Source organism: Cornus florida, unplaced genomic scaffold (genome assembly GCF_030987335.1).
Source record: "Cornus florida cultivar Cherokee Brave unplaced genomic scaffold, ASM3098733v1 CherokeeBrave_3.0.0_Hap2_Chr03, whole genome shotgun sequence".
NCBI lineage: Eukaryota > Viridiplantae > Streptophyta > Magnoliopsida > Cornales > Cornaceae > Cornus > Cornus florida.
The window spans coordinates 2,076,438-2,104,254 of NW_026775573.1; the positions used below are offsets into that span (position 1 = coordinate 2,076,438).

The 27,817-nt window shown below is 36.2% G+C and overlaps 1 protein-coding gene across 2 annotated transcripts; it reads left to right on the plus strand.

The window, feature by feature from the left end:
- The first annotated feature begins 10,003 nt into the window (after positions 1-10,003).
- Positions 10,004-27,546, plus strand: LOC132299005 (mediator of RNA polymerase II transcription subunit 12). 2 transcript variants are annotated; one of them, XM_059795421.1, is made up of 14 exons: positions 10,004-10,392; positions 11,828-11,920; positions 12,061-12,255; positions 13,554-13,613; positions 13,855-13,960; positions 14,981-15,049; positions 15,214-15,267; positions 15,489-15,596; positions 17,959-18,108; positions 18,207-18,554; positions 18,781-21,197; positions 22,464-24,980; positions 25,347-25,680; positions 26,542-27,546. In XM_059795421.1, the coding sequence occupies exons 3-14, from the start codon at positions 12,128-12,130 to the stop codon at positions 26,995-26,997; spliced, it is 6,747 nt and encodes a 2,248-aa protein (XP_059651404.1). In that variant the 5' UTR covers positions 10,004-10,392; positions 11,828-11,920; positions 12,061-12,127; the 3' UTR covers positions 26,998-27,546. The 2 variants fall into 2 exon arrangements, with proteins under 2 accessions (XP_059651404.1, XP_059651405.1); XM_059795422.1 differs by lacking the exon at positions 11,828-11,920.
- The last annotated feature ends 271 nt before the right edge of the window (positions 27,547-27,817 follow it).

A 27,817-nucleotide genomic window follows, 5' to 3' on the forward strand; every position in this document is an offset into this window, starting at 1 on the left:
GTCGCTTGCCGATGTATATAATTTTCAACGAATCATCGTTGTTGTCGTTTTAATCCTCACTCTCAACATATTCGGTATGAAGGGTTTTATGCTTCTTGGGAATTTACTAGAACCATGAAATATGGAAGTTCAGTTTATGCATTTTTCCTTAATTAGATTTTATTTTATTGAATTTCAGTTTTTTAATTCTTTAATATTATATATTTTCTTATCTAATTTGATTTCATACAATTATATTATTATTAGTAGTATCATGTCCTACTACTATATTATTAAATAAAATTTTCAATATTATATTTTTTTCTCTAAGTCGAATTCCATTCATATTTCATACTACTATGTTATTATTGTTATTGGTATTTTCTTCTCTAATTATATTTTTTATTAAATTAAATAAATGAGTTTTTTAGTTTTATATATTTCCTTATCTAATTATATTTTTTTTATTGCATGTGAGTATTTTAATTTTTTAATATCATATATTTCCTTATATAATTAGATTTTCTTTTATTGAATTTCAATATTTCGTACAACTATAGTATTAGGTATTATCAAATAAATTATTGAATTTATAACTTAATTAAAATATTTTAAACAAATTTATGTGTGTGTGAACACACATGGAGGTATATGTTGTTTTTATCTTTGTTCAACAAATAAAATAAATTATTTGATAAGTTCAACCACTTATATATTTAATATATTGGTGGAGCAATGTTTTAAACAACTTTTTGTCACTTATATATAGATAAATATGTATTTTTAGATTAAATTGATAATATTTTAATTTAAAAAATAATAATGGAAAAAAAAAAAAAAAAAAAAGTCGCCCGTTACAACATAATGTCATATGATTAGGAAAAAAGAAAAATATTACCAAATAATCAACCCATGACCCTTTTCCTTATCTTTGTTATCGGTCATATCAATGGTTGCCTTTTAACATACCAGAAGTATTTTTACTATTATTAAAATTATTTTTTAGGATAGTTTATTAACCAATCTAAGAGTCAATTCTTCAAGACCGTAATTACCAATACATTTAAGTACATCGTAAATTCATATTGTAATTACCATACCCATGGCTAGGGATCACAACGAGGGCGGGTGCGGGTGTACCTCCCCGCCTCCGCAACCGTTTAAAAATTATGTTTCCCGCCCAAAATCGTAATAATTGGGAGATTTTTCACCCCATTCCCGAAACAGTTTAATATTTTTATCCCCGCGGGTACCTACCCCACCTCATTTAAGATCATAATTTATTTATTATTGAAATAGATTTGCTCTTCTTTTTTTTTTCCCTTCATCTTCAGTTCTTCACCATTGCAACTTTCCTTTTAATCAAATTCATTTGTTACTTTAATATTGTTATATAAGGTATTTAATATATATACTAATGAAACAAAGGTACTTTAATATTGCCCCGCCCCCGCACCAATTTTTATTACATCAAACCATTCCCACCTAAATAAGCTAAACGGTCTCCCAAAACAGCCAAAAACGGGCGAAGCGGGTCAAATTGCCATCCCTACCCATGGTTTTATCTAAGGGGAAAAAATAGGAAAAAATCATAAAAGGCTTATACCCTAATGCAAAATATACTCTTTGACTTTTAAAACCCTAAAACGAAACAGAAAAACAAAATAAGAAATTAAAAGTAAAATAGTCCCGTATTAACTAAAACAACTAAAAAATAAAAATTTCCTGGATGAATAGACATGAAAGTAATTTCAATACTCTATATGCAATATGTACTATTAGTTCAAAGACATTTTGTAAAACTCAAGATCTATTTTATGTATTGATATGAATTATGAGAATAATATAATAGGCACAAAAAGAACAATTAATAGACAAGGCTATATACTCTATATCTTGAAAGCAAAATCAGATCTGTTTACTTTTTTATCTCGTAATCAACATCTCCATGCATCGAAGGCAACATCCCAAATCCAAAAATAAATCAAAACCATTCATTCGGATTTCTCTTTGTAGTTCTTTCATTATGGTCAGGCTAAAAAAAATTATAAAAGAAATTAATTAAAAAAAAATCAAAGACATTAGAGAAAACCCAATATATGTTTTATGTATTAGTATGAATTATGGGAATAATAGAATACGCACACAATTAATAGATAAAGCTATATATTCCATACCTTGAATGAAAAAAAAAAATTTCCTCAATGAAATAGACATGAAAGTAATTTCAGTACTCTATATATAATACGTACTAATAGTTCAACTACATTTAGTAAAGCCATTAATTAAAAAAAGTTCAAAGACATTAGATAAAATTCCAAGATCTATTTTATGCATTAGTATGAATTATGGGAACAATAGAACATGCACACAATTAATAGACAAAGCTATATATTCCATACCTTCAACACAATATGGGATCTGCTTACTTTTTAATTCTAATTATCTGGTTCATCTTTAAATTTCATAAAAATCAAATTAGAAATATTAGTCAACAATAAAACATATTTGACATTGTTGGGAGATAAATCAACACGGTCCGATACGACACCGTTTTCCTACAAAGAAGAAAGTAGAAGATTGATGAATCTTGACGGCACCGATGTGGTGCCTGCCAAGAGCTCTCTGATGATCAAGTCAGTCACCGGAGGTCTAAAAGAAATACGAAAATTTAATAATCGTTTTTTGTCGTACATTTATTGACTGGTATGATCTTATTCTTATAGTCGCTCTCCCTCGGTTCATTTACGAGATCAGAGGAGATCCGCTTGTGCGAGATCAGAGGAGATCCGTTTGTTACTAGATTTGACAGGGATATGATTTAACCCTTTTGACTTCCTCAAATTGTGTCAAGGTTATCATTATCCTGTTGAACTACGTTATTTTTCATTATCCTTGATAATGAAATATTATTATTTTTATCCAATGGAAATATTATCGTTCGAAAATCGAAGAGGTCTGGCGGCTGGTCAACACTTAGTTGTCTCTATTGTTAGGTCAAGGAAGGTTAAGTTTATTTTTCCCTATCAGTTGCCCCCCATTCCCAAACTTGCTCGTCTAGCTTTAGGAATGTGATTTTTTTTTTTTGCCCTTGAGGAAACAGTGTTGCGGGTACTGTTCCCTCGAGAGCAGTGCCGTGGGTACTGTTCACTTAAACAGTAATAATTTTTTTTTTTTTTTTGCCCTTGGCACCATTCCATTGGGAATAGTGCCACGTGTACTGTTCACTTGAACAGTAAATTTTTTTTTTTGCCCTTGGCAGTGTTCCCTTGGGAAGAGTGCCACAGGTACTGCACCAATGGGTAATGTTCCGTTGGGTAATCTTTCCTTGGGTACTATTCCCGTGGGTACTGTTCTCTTGTGTACTCTTCCTGTGGTTAATGTTCCCTTAGGTACTGTTCCCGTGGGTACTATTCCCAATAATGGAATTAATACTGATACCAAATCAAGGTTTTGTTTTGGAAGGGCATGGATTCAAACCCATGGTCAATGACTCTTAGTGATATAAAACTGGATTTTTCTTTTGAAAATCCAATATACTAGTTGTAAACTTTGTGGGTCTCAGTCAGCCCATCCCTTTGGCAAGGGAATAAATTTTACGAACTTCACTCAGCTTGTCAATCCTTTAATAAGGGAACGAGCTTCATTCAGCTCATCCCTTTAGTAAGAGAATTAAATTTTACGAGCTTCACTTAACTCGTCCCTTTAGTAGGGGAATTAGGTTTTACGAGTTTCACCCAACTAGTCCCTTTAGTAAGGGAATTAGATTTTTATCAAGTGTCGGGAATGCCAAGTCTTACTAAGCTAAGCATGTTTGATGATTACTTTCTTGCCCCTTTTAATAAAGGAAGTAGATTTGCTCGAGCGTTGTGAACTCACCTTTTAATAAGGGAGTAGTTAACTCCTCGTCTCTTTACCGAGGGAAGAAGATGAAGTTGACCCTTCGTTCCTTTATGAGGGAAAGATGTGTAGTCTGAAGGAGGGTGACCCTTTTAATACGAGTCGTTTCGTCTCTTTAGTAAATGAAGGAAGCTTTAATTATCTCACCATTCTGTGTAGAGGGAGTAGTCGGATTCTTGCCCTTTTAACGAGGGAATAATGTGTTGTTGGCCCTTGGTCCTTTTAATGAAAAAACCTTTAATGAGGTGTAGTCGGCTTCTCATCCCTTTAATAAGGGAAGTAGATTAATACGAATTTCACTTAGCTTTTCTCTTTAATAAGAGAAGTAGATTAATACGAGCTTTACCCAGCTCACCCTTTAACAAGGGAAGTATAGTACTATGAGCTTAATATTACCACATAGGTAGGTAACCAGAAACGTAGTATTTTATTGCGTAAAAACTGAGGGTCATCCATCTCATTGGTAATGGTGACTTTATTGGAAAACAAAATAACACGTGAGGGAGCTACCCTCCATTTAAAATGATGAACCGAGATGCCCCCGGTCTTTATTTTGAATGACTTAATAAAGCTAATTCCAGCCATGAGACAATTGTTAGTCAGTATACTTATCTGAGTCCTTCTCACGATATATCCTATCGTTTTGGCTGAAGAATAATCTCTTATAGTTGGTATCCTTTTCATCCCTGGCGAGAGGGGTTAACCTCTTCTTGTCCTCTCCTTCTTTTCTTTTCTGTGCATTCATGGCATCTTCAGCGTTTATGTGCTTTTGCGTTCTGATCAATAACTCTGCCATGCTGGTAGGAGGTTATTTTGATAAGGAGAAGAATAATCTGGAGGTTTGAAGTCCTCTAATGAAAGCGGTCAAAGCTACCTTGTCGTCCACCTCTTCTACCTGCAACATCTCTGTGTTAAATCGGGTAATGTATTCCCGGATTGATTATCCCTTTTGTTACTTCACGGTAAGCAGGTAGGTGGCCGGCTTCCTATGCCTCTGACCTGCAATGAAGTGGCTTACAAATTGCTTACTCAGTTCTTCGAAGGTCTTGATGGTTTCTGACTTCAACTTGTTGAACCAAACTCTTGCCGATCCCTTAAGTGTAATGGGAAAAGCTCAGCACATGATTTCATCTGGCGCGACGTGTAAATGCATAAGAGCTTGAAAAGTCTCCATGTGATCGAGGGGATCTTTGGTCCCATCGAAGCTTTCGAACGAGGGCATCATGAACTTGCTAGGCAGGGGGTATTTCATAACGGCGAGGTTAAACGGCAAATTGGTTCTCTGCACCAAGTCATTTATGGCGGCAGGACCTTTCCCTTTCATAACCTGTATTACATCTTCCATTTTCGCCTTGAGATCCTCGATCTGTAGGTCGAAATAGGTTACTTTCTCTGTCTTTTCCTTAACACAGAAAGCTGTGCCTGTTTAAGCCTAGGGATTTCGCGAAGGCGGGGAATGAGGTTCTCTGTGTCGGTTTTTGACTTGGCTTTGTTCTGTCTCAAACTTGTGAGGATGATCGTTTTCTCAATCCTCCTCGTGTTCTTCCCCATCATTCAGATTGGGAGGATATGGGTCGGATAATTCCTGTTGAGGTAGTGGTCCCGCTGGGATAAGATGTTGTAGGATCTCTGCAATTTGCTGGATCAACTGGTTCATACCCTGATTCAGAGTTTGGACCTGTAGTTTTAACGCTGCAAGCCGTTCCTAGTCATTCGAGACGTCTGGGTGTTCACTCGACCATTTTCTTTGACTGGATCCCTACAACGATGTTTCTTTTCCAGTTACCATACCGAATCGCAAGTCCATATACCCAACCGAGTAATTTATTGATTTAAGGGAATCGTTGTTCCTACAGACGGTGCCAACTGTTGGGGGAGTAATCTACACGGTCAGATACGACACCGTTTTCCTGCAAATAAGAGAGTAGAAGATCGATGAATCTTGACGGCACCGGTGTGGTGCCTGCCAAGAGCTCTTCGACGTTCAAGTCAGTCACCGGAGGTCTAAAAGAAAGGCAGGGATTTTAATCGTTTTTTGTCGTACCTTTATTAACTGGTAGGAACTCATTCTTATAGTCGTTCTCCCTCAGTTCATTCACAGGATCAGAGGAGATTCGTTTGTTGCCAGATTTGTCGGGAATATGATTTAACCCTTTTGACTTCCTCAAATTGTGCCAAGGTTATCCTTACCCTGTTGAACTACGTAATCTTTCATTATCCTTGATAATGAAATATTATCATTCTTATCCAATGGAAATATCATCGTTCGAAAATCGAAAAGGTCTGGTGGCGTTGCCTCTATCGTTAGGTCAAGGTAGGTTAGGTTTATTTTTCTCTATCAGACATAAAACAGCACAAAAATAATCATTAATAAACAAAGTTATATATTTCATACCTTGAAAGCAACATAAATTAATTACCCCAAATCCAAAAACAAATTAAAGCTATTCATTTGGATTAATCACTTGGTTCATCTTTAAATTTCATGAAAAATAAATCAAAAAAATAAGTGAATGATAAAATATATTAGACATGAAATAGCACAAAAAAGAATCACTAATAGACAAAGCTATATATTTCATACCTTGAAATATAAGAAAATTATTATTCATTAATTATAAAAAAAAAATGTACTGAAACACTTTAATGTACTGAAATACAATAATGTACTAAAATTCTTTGTAATTTTAATAATATATATATATATATATATATATATATATATATATATATATATATGCCAGGCAATGCTAAATTATTAATCTGAATCGATATTTCAATTGATAAACTTTTTTTTTTTTTTTTCAAAATATTAATTCCTTACTCAATTAATACTAATAGATTCATAATTCATCACTCAAATAATTATTGATAGACTCCTAATTCCTTAAGGCCCGTTTACTAATGCTTTCATTTTCTTATTTTTACTTTCTTCGAAAGTAAAATCATAATTTTCATTTCTGAAGTTGAAATACAAAATAGAATCACGTTCAATAATAATTTATGCTTTCAATATTTTGAAAGTAAAAAATTAGAAATTAAGTTTAGTAATTATGATTTTGATTTTGCAAAAATTGCACACCAAAATCCATCTCATTCTTTGTAATTCTCTCTGAATGTCCCTGTGCTCTGGTTTGGAATGACATCAAAATCCGTCTTGAGTAGTTACCCTTTAGTAGCAGTCGCTCCTGAAAACCTACTTGATAAAACTTCCCAAAGCTTCCCTTCACTCCATTGATTTGAAGCTTCGGATTGAAACTCAAATATAACAGGTGTGCAGGTGAAAGGACTTGACACACTATCCTTTCAAACGGACACTCTATCTCTCTATTTTGGGAAATGAGTAGCACTTTGGCCATTTCAAAACAACATACCAACAAGAAGAAAAGAAAACCAAAAAACCTATCAAACATCTGTATCTCTCTATATATATATACATCTGTATATAGGTGTCAATCTCTCTCTATATACTGTGTGCGAATTTGGGTCTCCCTCTCCGATGCTTAAATTGGGTCTCCCTCTCTAATAAAAAAAGGTTTAATCTGGGTTTGATTATAGTGATTATAAAGAGAGATATGTGAGTGAGTATGTTTTAGAGAGAGAGAAGACCCAACAAAAAACCTAGAAAACCCAACCCCAAACAAAGCCCCAACAAATTATTGCAAACACAATGGACTGCGATTCAAAAGGTCTAAGTTACAGTGGCTGAGATAAAGAGAAAAACTCTAAGTTATAATGGTTTAGAGAAAGAGAGAAACTCCGATTCCGGTAGTCTGAAATTCTTCAGCATCATCTTGTCTACGTCCAAATAGAGAGAGATAGAGCAGTACTGATAGAAAGTCTGGTGGGTGGTGTCTTCCGTTGTCGTCGGTGGGTAGTGTCTTCCATCGTCGCTGGTGGGTGGGATGAGATGATGATAGAGAGGGAGTAGATGATAGGTGATGGTCGGGTGAGACTGGATAATACGAAGATGATGAGTGAATGCTACAGTAATAGAAATAAAAAGTATTTTCTGTGTACAGTGTAAAAAGTAGAGAAAGTAACAAAACCTCACTTTTTTCTTCCTTCATTAAATGTGAAAGTACTTTCTAAAAGTAAGAAAGTAAAATTATATTAATAAATATAAATTTTACTTTTTACTTTACATTTTAGGAATTGGTAGTAATAAATAGGACCTTAGTCAATCAACTACTAATAAACAAATTTTATATAAGTTAAACAATTAATCCATAAACTCCTAAACAAATATAAAATCAATTATTATTTTACAAACTCTTAAACAACATAAACCCTATTTACTCCCCCCCCCCCCAAAAAAAAAATATATATTTATTTTCTTTCATCCTCGCTCTTTCGCACTTCTTCTCTAACACAAATTCATCTTATCCTCTAAAATAATAATAGAAAAAACTCTTCTATTTTTATCACTAAAATCTATTTATTTTTTTGGGTTAAAATTCAAAATTATTAATTTGTATTAAGAATTTCAATTAAAATGATAAATTCATTTCTTATCGCGTGTATTACATGTGCACTGTTATTATAATGTGTGTGTGTATATATATATGTTATAATATAAGATTGTGGATGGATACATTTTGTAGTGAAAAATTGGCGATAAATATGTGACTTGATTTTCATTCAAAATATAATAAAAAAACAGTGACGTAACTAGGCACACGAATCAATTAATTATTAAAAAATGTACGTAAATTTATTCGTATGGATACATAAATAAATCAAGGGTGAAGTGGGGTGTGTACACCCCTTGATGTTCAAAAAAACACCTACATTTCTTTAAATTGAGCAAATAAGGACAATTTTTTAATTTGAAGACTAAAATACTTAAAATGCTCTTAAGACAAATTTAAAAATAAAAAAAATTAAGAAACCTTTTTTTTTTTTTTTTTTTTTAATTTAAAAAAAGGTAATAATAATAAGGGCATTTTTAAATTTTTATAAAAACCCAAATTAATTAATTAATTTATATATTATAATAATAATAATAATTATTATTATTTTTAACCTTTTAATATATTTAAAAAAAGAAATATCTAAAATTTCCTTAAGGGTATTTTGGGGTTTTATAAAAAAATTGGTCGAATTTATTGACCAAGGGCAATTTATACAAAAATTCAAAATACAAGGATTTATATGCACTTTTTTAAAAGTGGGGGTGATTCTTACACATTTCTTTACATGATAGAAGGGTTTCTTGCACTTTACCTATGAATTCAATTGAAAATTTTCATAACACAAGCATCAACAATGAATAAGTGTAACTCCCAAAGATAATATAACCATTTTTTCCAAAAAAAAAAAAAATAAATAAAGAATCATGTCATGGAGCTACGATGTCTCCACCAACCCGTGGAAGTGTTGGACCCCTCATGTTACCACTTACCACCATTTCAATTTTCTTTATTAGGCAATAAGGAATAAGCATCAAAGGGGCTATGAGTTCCCTAGGTCACACATTAAATGAGGAACTAAAAACACTTTTAATGGCCTAATAAAAATGCATGATTATTAATTTTACATATATAATAATAATATATATTTTTTGACGTATTATATCGTATTAATATATACATATACATATATATATATATATATATTTTAAATTGTTGTACTATTATATCCGTATTTCTTGTTTGTATATTTACTTTGTATGTTGAAATGTTTAGTTCAAATTTCAATCAAAATCCTAACCTAATTTTACTTTTGAGGTTGAACCAAGTTAGGTTCGAACTCACAAAATAATTTAATAACAACAAAGTAAATTAGATTAGGATTGTGTAATCTAAAACTAACCTAAAATTGTGGTGGCTTCTTGAAAAAATCCAAAGTTCGGGTTGAGTTTAGAAATTTCAAACAATGTACTCCACAAAACAACCCAAATATGGATGTTGGTTCAAGTTGGTTTAGGTTGGTTTTTTCCCGAAGTAGGTTTGGATTTGTTTGTTGAACTTGTATTTTTGTGCTCTAGTGAAGTTACACTTTTACTTAGGCTAGTCCTCGCTCATTTAATACAACATGCACGGTCAAAATTGGAAATAGACACAGAAGAACCACAAATATATAATAATGGTATAAATACACATATTGTTGGTCCATTCCCTTTTTCTAGCACCGGAAGGAATACAATACAGGCATCATCGTCATCATCAGCAAAAGCTGAAGAGTCAAAGCCCCCGAGAGCCCTCGCCCCCTTCTTTCTCTCTCTAACATCTATTTCTCTCTCTATATCTATATCCATGTATGTATACGATTCGGTAAGTTAAATCCCTAATTCCTCCCAGGTACGACATTTTTATTCAAATCTCACCCTCTTTCCAATTTTCGTCAAATTTCGCACCTTTTTTTATAATTTTCCCCAAAACCCTAGTTTTTCTTTCTGCTCGAATAACCTCATCTTGAACCCCTCTGAACTCGCGTACTCTAACGGAACGCAGAATTAGAACTCATTGTTTCAACCGATTCAATTTTGGTTAGGTTTTTTTGATATCAAAGGTATGCTCGATTTCACTTGCGAATTCGATATGGTTTGAAATTGTCCCACTTGCTTGAGAACCAGCTATTTATTGTGCGTATGTGTGTTGTAGTGTTAGTGGGATTCAGCAAAAATTGAACTCTGACTTGATTTAGTTGGTTAATTGTATTGGTTTGGACTTGCTAATCGTCTACTTTTTGTTGTTGTTTTTTGTTGCTGTTTTTTTTTTTTCAATCTTGTTTTGTATATGCTTTGTGACTGGTGATGAGGTCCAAGTTGGTGTTCAACTGATTTTATTTTCCTGGGAGGTTTTGCTGCAAATGGGAAAGGTTTACTTTTGGACACTTCTTGTTGGGATCACAATGATTTGATCATCGAGCTGTGCTTCATATAGTCATTGTTTCCAGATTTAGGATTACGTAAATGTGTGCATATGTATTGCAAATGAGACATCTTAGGTTATGCTTCCTGCTGGATTAAGATGTTATTTATATGTTGAGTACTGCATTAGATATGCTATGCAATGTATTATATTGAAACTTTATGATGGATTGGAGTGATAAGCTAACAACTAAAGACCAGATACTTTAAATATTTATCTTTATACATTTGTTTGAATTTTTGTTAAAATGATTTCAGCTACCTTGGTGGCTTGATTTGAAGGGAAAAATCTTTGACTATCAAATATGTGTTGTGGGTTCTGTTGATTCAGTTAATTAACAGTACTGCTTACCTCCTTTGGGTCGAGCTTTGATGTAAAGGTTTACATTATTATATGTACTAGCAACTGAAAATTTTGGGCCATACTTCTTTCAGAAGGCGAGTAATTATTGTTAGTGTAATTTAATTTGATCGTAATTTCAATTAAATTCAGCTCCAATACTTGGTCATGCTTCTTAGAGGGATCAAAATTTTTGTTTAACATGCATATTTTTAGGAAAACTGGACTACTGAATTATGCTTATGGTTAAGGTTAAAGGTTTTGCTTCCTTACATATCTATGTAAGTTCTTATGTAGGTGGTTCTCAACTATGAGGTTATGTTCCATTTTTGTTATGGATCACTTTTTACTTTAGCAAGTATGTTTAAAACTTATATATTAGGAACATCCATCTAGTGGCTTATGTTCTGTTAGGATTCGACAATTATCCATAATATATATATTTAAATGCTATGTATTTTCAACCTACAAACTGAAACTATATGGCTTTGTTCCTCATAGGTCCAAAATCCTATTTTCACCCAAAATCCTGTTACATAGTTATTTTTTTTTATTTTTATTTTTATTTTTTTTTATTTTTATTTTTTTTAGATTTAAGATAATTTTCCCATTGATTAGAACGGTGCTAATTTTAGGTTACTTAATAGCACATTCCATTTATGTAATCTGCTCTTTGTTCATCTGCTTGCCTTATATACTGATTTCCTCACGACTTCCTGCACGTTGTGTGGTAGGTCGGTATAAGATGATTAGGAGCTACAACACCCCCATCTCATGGTAACGAGATAAGATACTAGCGGCATTGACAAATGAATCCTATATTTGAGGTCATAAATTAACTCTAATCCTTGTGACAAGTAAATTTTTTTAAATTGCTATTCAGCTGGTTAACTAAACAGTGGCTGTCATCATGATTTAACTTTGATTTATCATGTTTTCTTGTAACATTTTGGCAAATTTAATGCAGTTTGACTTGTATAGCATCTTGTAGCAGTTCGATGTTGGAGGCAGTATGCAGGTGATAATTTGGAGAAATGCAAAGGTATCATTCTACAAGCTGCACTAGTGCAGTTAATAACAGTGCAATTGGTGGTGCGTCAGCTAGGGATACATCACGAGCTGATTCGTCTTCACTGCCATCTAACTTCTCCCTCAATCAACGGTAAACATGTTCCTCCAAACAGTTATTCATGCACTTTCAAATTCTCTCTCCTCCTCTCTCAGCATGGTTTCCAGACAGACATCTCTACACTTATGTAGACACATTATTTTGTTTCCTTATGTCATGATGTATTGCCTTGTTTCTATAGGTTCCATAATATATATCAGCACATGTAGACGTGAACTCTTAAGTTGTTGTATTCTAAATTATAATTTAGTGCCAGTGATAATCTTACCATGGCCTCCCCCCCCCCCCCCCCCCCCCCCCTCGAAAAATGGTTTCCTTGAGCCTACCCCTTACTGACAGCCAACATCTAGGTATACGTGTTTTGATAATGTGTTATAATGGTCAATGAGAGGATATGAATTTTCTTGATCTGTACGGCTTTACTTATATTGGAAGATGCATCCATTTTAATACTATTTATTTCATTTGACTTTTGGAAGTCTCCTATATGAAAATTGGCTCTGCTATTTATTCTTTCTTTCCTTCCTCCCCCCATTAATGGTGATAGGATTTTGAAGACAATTCACGTACAAACTGTATTTTATCTTTCATTAATAAATTTTCTACTCCTTTACATGGTGCCTAATATTGCTTTATATCAAATCACTTGAAAATAGGATTTTTGCATCATTATTTAGTTATAGGTTGTGGGTTCTTGCTGATTAGTGGAAAAGAGGTATTACACGTATTGTGATAGAAGTTTCAGGTGAGATAGTTTAGGTGGAACTCGAGGCTGCCGCGGCTGCAAGAGTTAGGTCAGTTTTGAGATGACCACTTGCTACTTGAGGTCAAGGTATTACATAGAGTTGGGCCAAGTGTGGTATGAGGATCAAGGGTTAGATTGGGACACTGTAATATCAACAAGAGAGGTGGTTAGACACTTAGACTTCTCTTGTCCTGCATCAAATTCATGCTGTGATCTAATTATGCTCCAGGGATTAAGGCAAGATAAATGCCACTTTTAAGGAAGCTTCTTGAAGTGATGGCAGGCTAGATCTTTTATCCTTTTTAAAATTTTATATTCTGTGATTTTATACAGTTCTCTGCGGTCTTTTGTTCGTCGGGTGATGCCTGTCATTGAATATTAAGGTCCAGTGATCTTTTATCGAGAGCTATTTTCTCCTCCAGCATCATTACATGCACTCTATTCCTTATTTTTGAGATCCTAAATTTGCTTATAGTAGATTTTAGTTTAATTTTATTTAGCTTAATGTTTATATTTTTGAATATTTAATTATTTCAAAAATTTAAGCTAAATTGATTGGTCTCAGTTCACATAAATTGTAATGCAGGAGGGCATCACAGCTGACTCCTTATAAGTTGAGGTGTGAAAAAGAACCTTTGAATTCCAGGTAATTTCTGCATTTTCAATAACTCAATTTTAAGAAAGTGAGTGAAATGCTAGTCCTTTTGTAGAGAATGGTCATAATAAGGCTATTGAAGATATATGGAATTCAGTTTTTCTACTCTTATTTAGTTTGCTTTCTAGAATAATGGATTAGAAAGGTTTCAGAAGTTTCTATTTTCTGCTATCAGGCTTCTAAATTTTATATCATCATCTCACTTTGGAATTTTTCACTTTTCGTTTCTCAGACTTGGGCCACCTGACTTTCACCCACAGAGTCCAAATTGCCCTGAAGAGACTCTTACCAGGGAATATGTGCAATCTGGATACAGGGAAACTGTTGAGGGACTTGAGGTATGCTTTTTGAAACCAAGCATTTTTTTAGGCTGCCAGCCGTGAGAATGCGGTTCGAGGATGAGTGCAAGCACTTTGTGCAAATAACACCTACTTAGATGTGTATCTTTTGCACCCCACGTAGCACCTTGCACTGGTAGGAGGGGGAGGACTAACACTGGGTAATGGCTTTTAAAAGCAAGAAAGAAACAAAATGACCTGATATGAAAGTATCTAACTTCTTTTTTGGGATGGTGCGCACAAATCCACCACTCTCTTCTTTATTCTTTCGAGAAATCCCTTGGTTTCTTATGCTTTGGGATTGAATGTAGGATCTTTTCAGCTTTGCAAAGAGGTGGTATCTCTACGAGGCCGCAATGCAATCTGATCTGTTAAGGGTTATTCTTGAATGAAGGGGGGCAAGAACCATGGAACCATTGCATGTGATGGTTGACTCGGAAGTGGCTTCTAATTATTTTTCTCCAGTTTTTTATTCTGGCCGTTTGATCAATTGAAGATTTAAATTTATGTAACCATATTTAACAATAAATTAATTTTTCTTCCTGGGATTAGATTCACCAGCAGTCCTAGCTGTAAACAATGGATGCTAGGTGTTATGCATATCGACCCGTAATTTTTAATTTAAGTACCCACTTGTCCACCAAGTTTGTTCAGTGATAAGTGGTATGGGCCAAGTCAAGTCTCAAGTGTTCAAGTCTCTAGCTAAATGTTAGACCCCATTTTAAGTGAATTCACTTTTAAGATTTAATTAATTATACATTATCAAACACACTCAACAGAGAAAGAAATCACTGAAAATTTCAAGATTTGATAAGGGTATTATCAGACAATTCCTTAGTTTTGAATCTCGGTAGTACTAGTAATTTATAATTTTATATTGGAGTTGCTGGGCTATCTGAATTTGACATATCCAAGTAACTGTATTCTATATTCATCTTTAATGCGTACACACATTTTTATATCAATCTGTGTCCTATGTCAGTTATAATCTTACTAGATTTTACTTGCTGAATTTTTCAGGAAACTAGGGAGATCTCGCTATCCCAGGTTCAAATTTTTACCAAGCCTGTTATCGGAAAGTGCAAAGAGGTAAGTCTCTCAAAAAATGAAGCTAGGGTGGCTAATTGGTTCTCTCTTATTGTTGTTAACTTCTTTTGCTGCCAAGTTTAGCTTCATTTGAGTCTTAGTTGCTTTCTCATGTAAGCTACTGTTGTTTAAGTAAATGATGTCTCTCTCTTATTTTATTTTTTCAGGCAATCAGGAAACGTCACCGGGCCATCAATGAATCTCGTGCTCAAAAGCGCAAGGTGATGCATTTCCCTTTTTCCAATTAGAGTTGATATTGGTGGAAACTTTTATGGATCAATTGTAATTTGAACCATTTCTCCTGCTTTTCAGTGCCTTTATGTTCTTATGTTCTATGTTCTTATGTTGAACTATGTGTTCTTCCTTTTACACATCCATATTATTCTAAAATTTTCTAATTTCTTGATCGAAATTGAAATGAAATATATTGTTGATGTAACAGGCAGGTCAAGTTTATGGAGTGCCGCTATCTGGTCCACTATTAACAAAGCCTGGAGTCTTTCCTGAGCAAAGGCCATGTGGGGAAGACTTTCGGAGGAAATGGATTGAGGTCAGCCTTCTACTTCTAAATAAATGTTCATGTCACGTATTTTATATATTATACTCTGCATGATTTCAATATTATTGTTATATGCATCACTAGGCATAATTCTCAGGAATAAGGTGCATCTAATTGACATATCGATAAGAATATTTTTTTTTTAATAAAGTAGGTAATGAAATTTTACTCTCACAAATAAAAGCAGATAATATTAGTTAGAAGTCATGTTTGTACCCAACTCTTTTATTTACTTTTTTATTTATTTGGGTATGTGGGGTGTGTACTCAATCCAACCTCTTGGTACTCTCAGCTAACGGGAGACTAGGACTAGATATTGGCCTTTTGACGAATACACGTAGAGTAATTAAAAGGATAAAAAAATAAGGCTTAACACACTATCTCTTTCCTAATTAAAAGAAGAATATGATAACATAATCATATTTTTCAGTTTCATTTTAAAAAAGAAGTGGATAGAAAAGAAGGATAGAAAATTGCAGGTTCATCTTTGTCCTGTCAAAGTTTCTGTTCCTTGAATTGAAGAAGTGTAAATTCTCTTTGAATAGGCCCGAATCGAAGATGCTTGAGGTTATAGTGCTTGTATTGTTGTGATATATTAATGCTGTCATAATCACCGTCTCTTGTCCATTATTTTCTTAACCAAACCTGGCAAAAGTGAGATTTTTTAAGAATTATTTTTTATAATTGTAGGGTAAAATGATGAATTTTCTGGCTGCCAAGTGTGAGAATGCAGAGGGCAGTTGCTTTCTGTAACCAGCCTCCTGCTCCTCGGTTAACATGAACAAACATTGGGTGATGGCTTAAGTGGCCTTACTTTCTGTTAAGCAGAGACGATAGAGTTAATTTATTAGCAACTCTTGCCAATTATAAGAAATCTCATTAGTAAAATATGAATAACTAAAAATGAGCTCCAAGTGGAGCATACTACAAAACTAAGATTACAATGCATCTCTTCCAGAAGGAGACCTGAATAGGTCAAATAATAACAAAAAAATCACTCTTGGGTTAGGCCAATGAAAGGCTTAGCATACATACCAAACAAGAGATGACGTAAGTTGGTTAAGCAAAAATGAGGGCAGATGCTCTGGAGGACAAGTCTTCAGTCAAAAAGTATCCAGTCCAAACAAAAGATCTGTGGACAGACACAGGGTTGAACTGAGTGCTGGTCTCTTGGAGCCTTGGAGGTCAGCTGTCTTCTCCAATTTCAATGGGAGCCCGAGCCATTATAGTGGCAATCTAAAGATCACATTTTCTCTAGTGTAAATATTGCCACTGCCCAGTCACTTGAATAAGCCATTTGATTGTGACTACCCAAAATGGACCGTCACAACCCCACTCAATGGAAGATCATCTTTGGAGCAATAACAAGAACTTGTAGCCGGAATCACAACATAGAAAGCCTGTATCTGACATGAAATATTAACTTCCTTTGGAATTTTTATCTTCTGAAAACCCTTTTTTGATGTGAACTATATTCGGATTAATATATATTGTGTGAAGTTAAAATTAGATAATTTAAAATATTTACTTGATTTCTCTTTTCTGGATATTTTTTCTTGGTATTTGTTTTTATTCTTTATTGTCACATGTGATACAACTTTAGATCATTGCATTTTGCAGTTAATTTTATTTGATAAATTTTAATTTCCTCATTAATATATTTTCGTTGCTAGTGCAATTCGATTTAAGTGCAGAAAAGAAATAAGGTGCTGTTATATTGTGGAGTCTACATTTGATGTTACTCTTTCCATTTTGTGCTTGTCGGGTTTGCTTTCTAGCTCATTTTAGTTTATCAGGGTTTTGAATGTTAATGGTGGAAATTTTTGGCCTGACCCAGCCAACTTTTTTCTTCTCTTCTTCCTAATTCCTGCTTATTGTCAGGTTAGGTTTCCTTTATATGCTTGTTTGGCTGATATGAGCTCTGTGTTTTTCTTCTTCATTTTTATTTGGTAAAAAAAAGTGGGAAAAATGATCTGAATGGATTCTATTTGGACATTGAACAAAACAAGCTCGGTTATCCCTCCTTGGCTCTCCTCAACCTGATAAAAATTATCTTTTTTTTTGGTTTGTTTGATAAGTCTGTTAAAAATTATCTTTTGTTCACTTTGTTACAATTATTATAAATTTAAGGTACCCCCTCAAAACAAACTAAAAGAATGAAAAAGGGGGAAATGTGACAACCATTACACTACATGTCATATTGTTTTATTGATCTATCAGTTGCAACTACCTGACCTTTTATGCTCGTGTTTGGATGTATCTTGCTGCAATAAAGTGTTAACCAACTCTAAAATGTCAAAAGAAAAAAATTGGAGCTTGATGACTTGATAGACTGTAAATTTTCTCATTCCAGGGTTTATCCCAACCTCATAAACGGTTACGTTATTTGGCGGATCACGTTCCTCATGGCTACAGGAGGAAATCCCTTTTTGAAGTTCTTATCAGGAATAATGTTCCGTTACTAAGGGCAACTTGGTTTATCAAAGTAACTTATCTCAATCAGGTATGAATTTTCTGATCACCGGTATGGATTTTGGATTATCTCTTTCAACTTGGCTATTTTTTATATTGGAAGGTAGCAAATATAAATTTATGTTGCAGGTTCGGCCTGGCTCCACTAATTTATCTTCAGGGGCACCAGACAAAACTCACTTTTCCCGCTCAGAGCAGTGGACAAAAGATGTTATTGATTACTTGCAGTACCTCCTGGATGAATTTGTATCAAAAACTACTCCTCATTCTAATGTACATATCAGGGATCGATCACAGCAAATGGTTTATGCTGGGTCGATACAGCACAAGAGCGATACAGCATCAGCACTCCTTGATAATGAGGAGCCTTCTCTTCATTTTAAATGGTTGTATGTGGTGCGGATTTTACAATGGCACCATGCAGAGGGGCTGATGCTTCCTTCTGTCATTATCGATTGGGTTCTCAGTCAACTACAGGTATTTCTATTTAAGTCATTCCTTGAACCCATTTATTTGGAGAGAAGTCATGTATTATGGAGTAAGTCTACCATGAGGGTGCTCTCATTAGGTGAGTTTGCGTCCTCATGACAGCCTTTTCCCATATGATGTGCTTGCAGCTGAACTATTGAGTAGTAGTTGTTTCTATTCAAGTTCATTTGCTGTTAATACTTGGGGTTTGGATGTCAAATTTATGCTTTTTCAGGAAAAAGGATCAATTGGGACTTTGCAGTTGCTGTTGCCTATTATATATTGCGTCATAGAAGCTGTGGTCTTGTCTCAGACCTATGTGCGCGCTATTGTGGCAATAGCTGTTCGCTTCATCCAGGAACCCTCTCCAGGTGGTTCTGATCTTGTAGATAATTCCCGGAGAGCATACACTACCTCAGCTCTTGTTGAGATGCTTCGGTATTTGATATTGGCTGTGCCTGATACTTTTGTTGCGTTGGATTGTTTTCCTCTGCCACCCTGTGTGGTATCTCACGTGGTAAATGATGGAAGTTTTATATCTAAAGCAGACGAGGATGCTGTAAAAATGAAAAACGGTTTGGTGGAAGTTGGTACTTTGTTTAGAGATAAAGGGCTTGAAGCTCAATATCAGTCCTTGTCCATTGGTCATGCTGTTTCGTCAATCCAGAAACGTGCGGATAATCTTGCGATGGCTGCGAGACCTGGTAATCCAGGTCGCAATATGGCTAAAGCTGTACAGGAGTTGGACAAGGCTCTTATACAGGGTGATGTGAGAATGGCATATAGATTTCTCTTTGATGATCTTTGTGATTGTGTTGATGAAGGTTGGACAGCTGAAGTCAACCCTTGCTTAAGATCATCAATGAAGTGGATCGGGACAGTGACCTTGTCATTTGTTTGTTCTGTATTTTTCCTCTGTGAGTGGGCGACGTGTGATTTCAGGGATTTTCGGACTGCCCTCCCTCACGGCCTAAAATTCACTGGCAGAAAAGATTTTTCTCAAATATACATTGCGATTCGGCTTTTAAAGCTGACTAAAAGAGACATGCAAAGTTCACTCCCATGCAAGAACAAGAGTGTTCGCAGTGTCAATAACTTTATAAATGGTCCTGGTCAGATGAATAATTACTTTGGCTGGACTTCTATGGGAAATGATTATGTGTTAAAAAATAATTTGAAGAGTGTGGATGGAAAAAATAAAGATTTGTCAGATCTGTTTCAAAGCCCAGGCCCTTTACACGATATAGTAGTGTGTTGGATAGATCAACATGAAGCTCAAAATGGAGAAGGTTTCAAACGTCTTCAACTACTTATTACTGAACTCACACGATCTGGCATTTTTTACCCTCAGGCATACGTGCGGCAGCTGATTGTTGGTGGAATCATAGATAGGAATGGACCTCTGGCAGACCTTGACAGATGGAAGCGACACTGTAAAATCTTGAAGCAGTTGCCTGGGCCATATGTTCGCGATGCTCTGGAAGAAGCACGAATCACTGAAGTGGCAATACTTTCAGAGGTAATTCATGTCTATTCAAATGAACGTCGTCTAGTGCTTCGAGGGTTTCATGATCATCAGAAAAGACCAAACAGTGCTAATAGTTCATCAAAGGAACAAAAGCATCATCCAACCTCCATATGGGAAGGTGCTTCCTCTGCGTCTGTTGACCAGTGGAAAACTCTTCCGTCAGCATCCGCTTCATTGTCTGGTAAAACTATCTACAGAGGTGCTGACCTCGAAGAGCTAAAGGCTGCTATTTCAGAATTATTGCAGCTCCCAAGCTCTTTTTCTACGCCATCTGATTCTGGACTTGATGAGTCTCAAGGGAGTATGAAGAGGCCTGTTATGTCAACTAGCAACAAGACAGATCTGGGAGAAGGATCACCTGGGTGTGAAGAATGTAATAGGGTGAAGAGACAAAAATTAAGTGAGGAGAAGAGCTCATACCTTCAAGGATATTCACCTAATCTATCAGATGATGAAGAAAGCTGGTGGGTGAGGAAGGGGCCTAAATCCTCAGAGTCTTTTAAAGCTGATCCACCTCTTAAGCCATCCAAGCAGGTCTCTAGGGGGAGGCAAAAGATTGTGCGTAAAACTCAAAGTCTTGCTCAGTTAGCGGCTGCTAGGATTGAAGGTAGCCAGGGAGCATCAACTAGCCATGTCTGTGATAGTAGGATAAGCTGCCCTCACCACAGAACAGGTTTTGAAGGGGAAGCTAAAACAGTGGATGGTATCAGGACAAACCACTGTGGAGATATTGTTTCGATTGGGAGAATTTTAAAGAAGCTCCGGTTTGTAGAAAAGAGGGTCATCACAGTCTGGTTGATATCTGTAGTCAGGCAACTGGTTGAAGAAAATGAAAAGACTGCTACCAAGGTCGGCCAGTATAGTAGGCCTTTTCCTGCTGTCTCTGACAAGAGCTCTGTACGGTGGAAGCTTGGTGAAGATGAGTTATCTGCTTTACTGTATTTGATGGATGTTTCTGATGATTTAGTTACAGCTGTCAGATTTCTCCTTTGGTTGTTGCCTAAGATTTTAAGTAGCCCCAATTCTACAGTCAATAGTGGGAGGACCATGCTTATGCTGCAAAGAAATGTGGGAAGCCAAGTGTGCGAAGTCGGGGAGTCATTTCTTTTGTCGTCTATTCGGAGGTGCACTCTTGATTTCTATCTATATTAATAGTTTCTGTTTGGTGTTTTTGTTCATCGAGTCTGTTGGTGCTTATTCTGGTGTGTTTGCTTGTCTTTTAGTGTCTGACAGAGTGCCACCTTTTCATTTGGATTTAATATTCAGTTTTAATTATGATAAAATTCTGCACCTCTTAATTTCCATGTATTTAAATTATTTCACTAGATTTACGTTGACTTCATTTATTGGTTTTGGAATTTCATGGCACATCTTGAAAATTAATTAGTACTGAACTCTGTACCTTTTGTGTCTGTTTTTTTGAATGTCTCTGGTATATCCATTCCCCCTCCTTTAACCAACCAAACAAATAAATTTATAATTCAAGGGACAAATAATTTATTTATTTATTTGTTCATTCACCTCCATACTTTAGTGAGGATTTTAATATGAAACATATTTAGTTAAACTCTGGTGCCTCTGTTTAGATTGCTGTGACTTGTGGTTTCCCTTTTGAAGTTTGCGAGTAGTGGCAGCAAGCAGAGTTGCTTGAGTATATTGTTTTGATTGGTTTAGTTCTGTTATTTTATTTGGATAGATCTCTGTGCCACCCTATATAAAGGTTTTGAGCTCATGGAGCTTCCAGTTTATTTCCTGAATAAATTTTTGTAGCATTTTCAAACTTGGCTATTTATTAAGGCAAGTACTTGGAAAATTTGTTGCATCCAAATCTCATTTGGCTTAAATGTATTCTAATTAGTTCTCTGTTATCCGTGAAGGTAAATGTTTCAGAATTTCTGACATTTAGACTATAAGTTTAAATTCCAGAAATGATGTCTATATGCACCAATCCTTATTATGGAAGAATTAAATGCTCAAAACTTAAGCCCGTTGCCAGACGTTTGAGGAACTGGAATGACAATGGTTGCAAGATTGAACTGTTCGTCACCTCTGTGCTATATTTTTACAGCTGGATCTGAAATAACCCAAGTTTCTTAGAAGTATTTTCAATTTAGTTTCTCCCATTACCAGAACACTTGTGTTGTTTTTCCTTTCTAACATTCACCTTTCATGAGATCCATTGTCTTTTTGCTTTAGTTTATTGTAATATTTTGATGAGGAGACACTTATTCTTCAGTTTGTACAATTTGTATCACCCTTATTTTTTCTTTAGTGTATTTAATCTTTTGCTATGGCGAGGATTACATCTGTGTAGATTCCCGTGGCAACCTTTGGTGAAGCAGTTGTGATCTTAGCTTATTATATTTGGCTAACTTAGTTGTTTGGTTCAGGTATGAAAATATTCTTGTTGCGGCTGATCTTATTCCCGAAACCTTGTCAGCCGCAATGCAACGTGCTGCCACCATAATGGCCTCTAATGGGAGAGTTTCAGGTTCAGCAGCTTTTGTGTATGCTCGGTATCTGTTGAAAAATTTTAGCAATGTGGCTAGTGTTGTTGATTGGGAGAAGAACTTCAAGACAACATGTGATAAAAGGCTTTTTTCTGAACTTGAATCTAGAAGATCACTGGACGGAGAGTTTGGGGTTCCACTAGGAGTTCCAGCAGGAGTTGAAGATCTTGATGATTTTTTACGTCAAAAGATAAGCGGTGCCCGAGTATCTAGAGTGGGTTTGAACATGAGAGATTTAGTGCAAAGACATGTTGAAGAAGCTTTTCAAATTTTTTCTGGAAAGGAGAGAAAGCTTTTTGTGCCTGGTACAGTAAAAGGTCCTGCATTGGAGAAATGGGATGATGGGTATCAAATAGCTCAACAAATAATTATGGGACTAATGGACTGCATTAGGCAAACAGGCGGTGCTGCCCAAGAAGGGGACCCCTCTTTGGTGTCCTCGGCTGTTTCTGCAATTGTTAACAGCGTTGGGTTGTTTATAGCAAAACCGTCCAGCACTGTCCCATTGGATTATGCTCGGCGCATTTTACGCATTCATATAACTTGCCTATGCCTACTTAAAGAAGCACTTGGAGAGCGTCAAAGCCGTGTCTTTGAGATAGCTCTTGCCACGGAAGCTTCTTCTGCCCTTGCTCAAATTGTTGCTCCTGTAAAGGCCCCTCGTACTCAGTTTCAACTGTCACCTGAAACCCATGATTCCAATGCTAAGACTACAGCCGCTGTTTCTGCTCTTGTTGTTGGGGCTGTTCTTCATGGAGTTGCTAGCCTGGAGAGAATGGTAACTGTTTTCAGATTAAAGGAAGGGATAGATGTAATTCAGTTTATGAGGAGTTCAAGATCCAATTCAAATGGGAATGCACGATCAGTTGGGGGTTTTAAGGTAGATAACTTGGTTGAGGTTTCTGTTATATGGTTTAGGGTGCTTGTTGGGAACTGCAGAACTATTTCTGATGGATTTATTGTGGAGCTTCTGGGAGAAGCTTCTATAGTAGCATTATCAAGAATGCAGCGAACGCTCCCTCTCTGCTTGGTCCTTCCACCTGCCTATTCCATATTTGCATTTGTCATATGGAGACGATTCATTCTCAACACTAACACTGTAACTCGTGAAGATATCAACCAACTGTATCAGTCCTTAACATTGGCCATAGGTGATGCCATAAAGCACCTGCCTTTTCGTGATGTGTGTTTGAGAGACACTCGTGGTTTTTATGATATTGTAGTTGCAGATGCCAATGACTCTGAGTTTGCTACCATGCTAGAATTGAGTGCTCCAGACATGCATTTGAAAGCCATGGCCTTTGTTCCCCTCCGTGCAAGGCTTTTTCTAAATGCCATCATTGATTGTAAAATGCCACTCTCACTGTTTGCACAGGATGATGGGAATCGGGTCTCTGGGCAGGGCGAGTCAATGGTTCGTTATGCAGACAATGAGACAAAGCTTCTGGATAAGCTTGTACATGTTCTAGATACCCTGCAACCTGCAAAATTTCATTGGCAATGGATCGAGCTCAGGCTTCTCCTAAACGAGCAAGCCCTCATCGAAAAATTAGAGGCCCATGATACCTCCTTAGCAGATGCTGTATGCTCTCTCTCCCCAAATCTTGATAAAGCCGCTGCTTCTGAGAACGAGAACAACTTTATTGAAATCATTCTCACAAGATTACTGGTCAGACCTGATGCTGCTCCCCTCTTTGCAGAGGTCGTGCATCTTTTTGGGAGGCCACTTGAGGATTCAATGTTGTTGCAAGCTAAATGGTTCCTCGGAGGCCAGGATGTTCTTTTTGGTCGGAAATCCATCAGGCAACGGCTTATTAACATTGCTGAGAGTAAGGGCCTGTCAACTAAGGCCCAGTTTCGGAAACCATGGGGCTGGTGTTGTTCTAATTTTGATCTTTTGACAAACAAAGTGGACAAGTGCAAGTTTGAGGCCACCTCTCTTGAAGAAGGAGAAGTAGTTGAAGATGGTACTGACATAAAAAATCATGGAAGGGGATCCACCCAAGTGCTGGATGTCGAAGGCTTCAATGTCAGTCAGCAGCATGTAACTGAGAGGGCTCTTATTGAATTAGTTCTCCCTTGCATAGATCAAAGCTCGGATGACTCTCGTAATACCTTTGCAAGTGATTTGATCAAGCAGATGAATAATATTGAGCAGCAAATGAATGCAGTTACTCGTGGTGCAAGTAAGCAGGCTGGAGCAGTTACTTCTGGTATTGAAGGTACTGGAAATAAAGGCAATAACCGTAAAGGTATTAGAGGTGGCAGTCCTGGATTAGCTAGACGACCAACAGGTGTGGTTGATATTGTTCCAGCTTCCCCTGCAGCATTGCGAGCTTCCATGTCATTGCGATTGCAGTTTCTTATGAGATTGCTTCCCGTCATCTGTGCAGATAGGTGACAATGATAATCTTATTTTCAAACTTCTGTTACTGCTATATTGTTAGTGGCTTGTATGTTGTACTTGCTTTAGCTTTTGCCTGAAAGTATCTTTGTTGGAATAACTAATCCTTTTTATCACAATTTGTTTCTGAAGAACTCATCTTTGTATCTTGTTCTTCTTGCACCTCTTTTCCCCCATTAATAACTTGGGAGTTGCTGTAGTTGATGTTAGCAAAAATTTCACTAATTGTAGGACAACTACTGCTTCATTTTCCTCACCCTATAGAAGAATAGTAATGCTTTGAACCGGCCTATCTCAAGAGAAATTGCCTAATCAGTTGAACATCCCTGATATGCTTTCATCTTTATTTGACTTGTCAGGGAACCATCAAGCCGTAACATGAGGCACTTATTTGCCTCTGTAATTCTCCGTCTCCTTGGAAGTAGGGTAGTGCATGAGGATGCAGACCAGTCCTTTTGTCTGACGATGAGTTCTTTGTTAAAGAGGGAGGTGGAGTCATCAACCGAAGCTTCTGCTGCTGCTTTGGTAGATTTATCTGGTGAAAGTCTCTTTGATCGCTTACTGCTGGTGCTGCACGGGTTGCTGAGCTGCTACCGGCCAAGTTGGCTGAAGTCAAAGCCTAGCTCCAAGTTGACCACTGAATGTACGAAGGACTTTCCTATGTTTGATCGTGAGGTAGCAGAGAGTTTGCAGGTTTGATCTTTATCAATTATTATCCAATGATTAGTCTTTGTTTTGGACTTTTGATGGATTATCCAGAATTAAGGAAAAATCAAATAGAGGAAGGCCACTAAACTTCCTCCCGTTAATATCTTATATATTGTTCCTGGAAGAAAGTGGCTTTGATAAATGGTTTATTAACTACATATTATGTCAAAAGTTCCCAATTCTAATTATAGATGATAATCCAACCTGTTATTTTTGGAAGCTTGTGTGAGAAAGAAATGTGAAAGCAAATCTAAATGTGCGGAAGAAAAACCAAAATGGGGGATATGCCCTGTAAATTGAGTAATTTGCATATTTTTTATGCTCAAATAATGAGTTTTCTTGCTCATTTGGGAAGTAATTATGATCACCAAAACGTAAATAATATATCTATATTTGAACTCTTAACAGTGGAGAGAAACTTGACTAAGTGAATGTTGCCATGCCACAATAAGCATTTAAACGGTACATGTGGATGGGTCGATGGAACACCAGTGAAGGCCTAGGCCCAGTTGTTCAGCCTCTGTTGCACTTTGTGGGCTGTTCACCTAACATCTTCCTACGTGGGACAAGTATACGTTACTATAGTCTTACATTTAATACAAACGGATGAGCTAACATTTATGCGAAGCCTGGAAAGTTTACTACCTGATCGATAATTTATTCCCTAAGAATGTAATTATTGGGTCACATTGATATGCTTTTTTAGTTAAATAAAATGGCTAATAAACTTTGCTCAGGTGGTGTACACATTTTATGGAACATAGCTTTAGTACACAAGAAGCCTTTTTTGTATTTGGTGTTTTGTTTTCCAATTCAGCATGTCTTATTTGTTCCTAATGGATGCAGAATGAATTGGATCACATGCAATTGCCGGACGCTATCCGGTGGCGTATCCAATCTGCAATGCCAATTCTTTTCCCTTCTGTCCGGTGGTCCATCTCTTGCCAGCCGCCATCTGTCTCACCTGCTGCCCTTGCTTCCCTTCAATCAAGTATCTCAATTTCCGGATTGAACCCGGGAAATTCAAACCCATCCCAGAGAAATCCAGCTTCTTTGGTGCGAAATGCCAATAGTGTTGCAGGGAAGACGAAGACATTGCCAAAACATCAGGATCTTGATATGGAGATTGACCCATGGACTCTCTTGGAGGATGGAGCAGGATCAGTTCCTTCATCAAGTAACACTGCTGTGATTAGCGGCGGTGACCATGCTAATCTAAGGGCATCCAGTTGGCTTAAGGGGTGTGTAAGGGTGAGACGGACAGATCTGGTATACATTGGAGCTGTGGATGACGACAGCTGATTAAATTGAATTTATTCTTGGTTTGGTCCAGAATCCTCCCCCTCCCCGCATGCGTCGGTGGTGCTTGGCAAAAGGGAGCCTGCTGTCAAGGAGAGAAGAAAAGGGGGAGGTGGGAAACATTCTTTGGGGGGAGGGCTGAGGTGGTTGCAAAAGAACGATGAAGATGGTCTCCATCAGCCCAACCATACAGGTCTCGGAGCCTTTTTGACTACTAACCTTCATATCACTCCTGTGTTTCTGGACCGTGCGCTTAGAAGGCGAGGTTAGGAGGGGTTTGTTGTACATATAGAGATAAATTGTTTTGCTTTTTTTGAACTGACTAAAAATATCAGTATCTCAAGATTGATCTGTAGCTGTTGTTTCATGCCCTCTCATCAATATCTTGTTACATTTTAATATCTCACCAGTTCAGGTGAATTAAAGTATCTCAAGAATGATCTGTAGCTGTTTAATACTACTACTCATCAACATCTTGTTTAATCTTATTATCTTCCAAATTGAGATGAGTAAAATTTCTAAAGAATGATCTTGTAGCTGTTTGTTCATCAATTCTCGTGCGTAACTGTGGTGGTGGTTATCTGTTTTTGGACTCATTAATATTTTTGATTGGCTGAGATTTATGAGTAAGCTTTTTAAATGCACGATGGTGGATGCATTTAGACATATGTTAACATCATTATGTTTAGCAACTGCAACTATTGATGATGCTTAATATCTATCTATCTTTCTATCTGTCTGGAAAGCTGACCTGTCCCTTGGTCACATAATAATTACATATGTTGTGGCATTGTATTTTAGACATACACTTGAAAACATACAT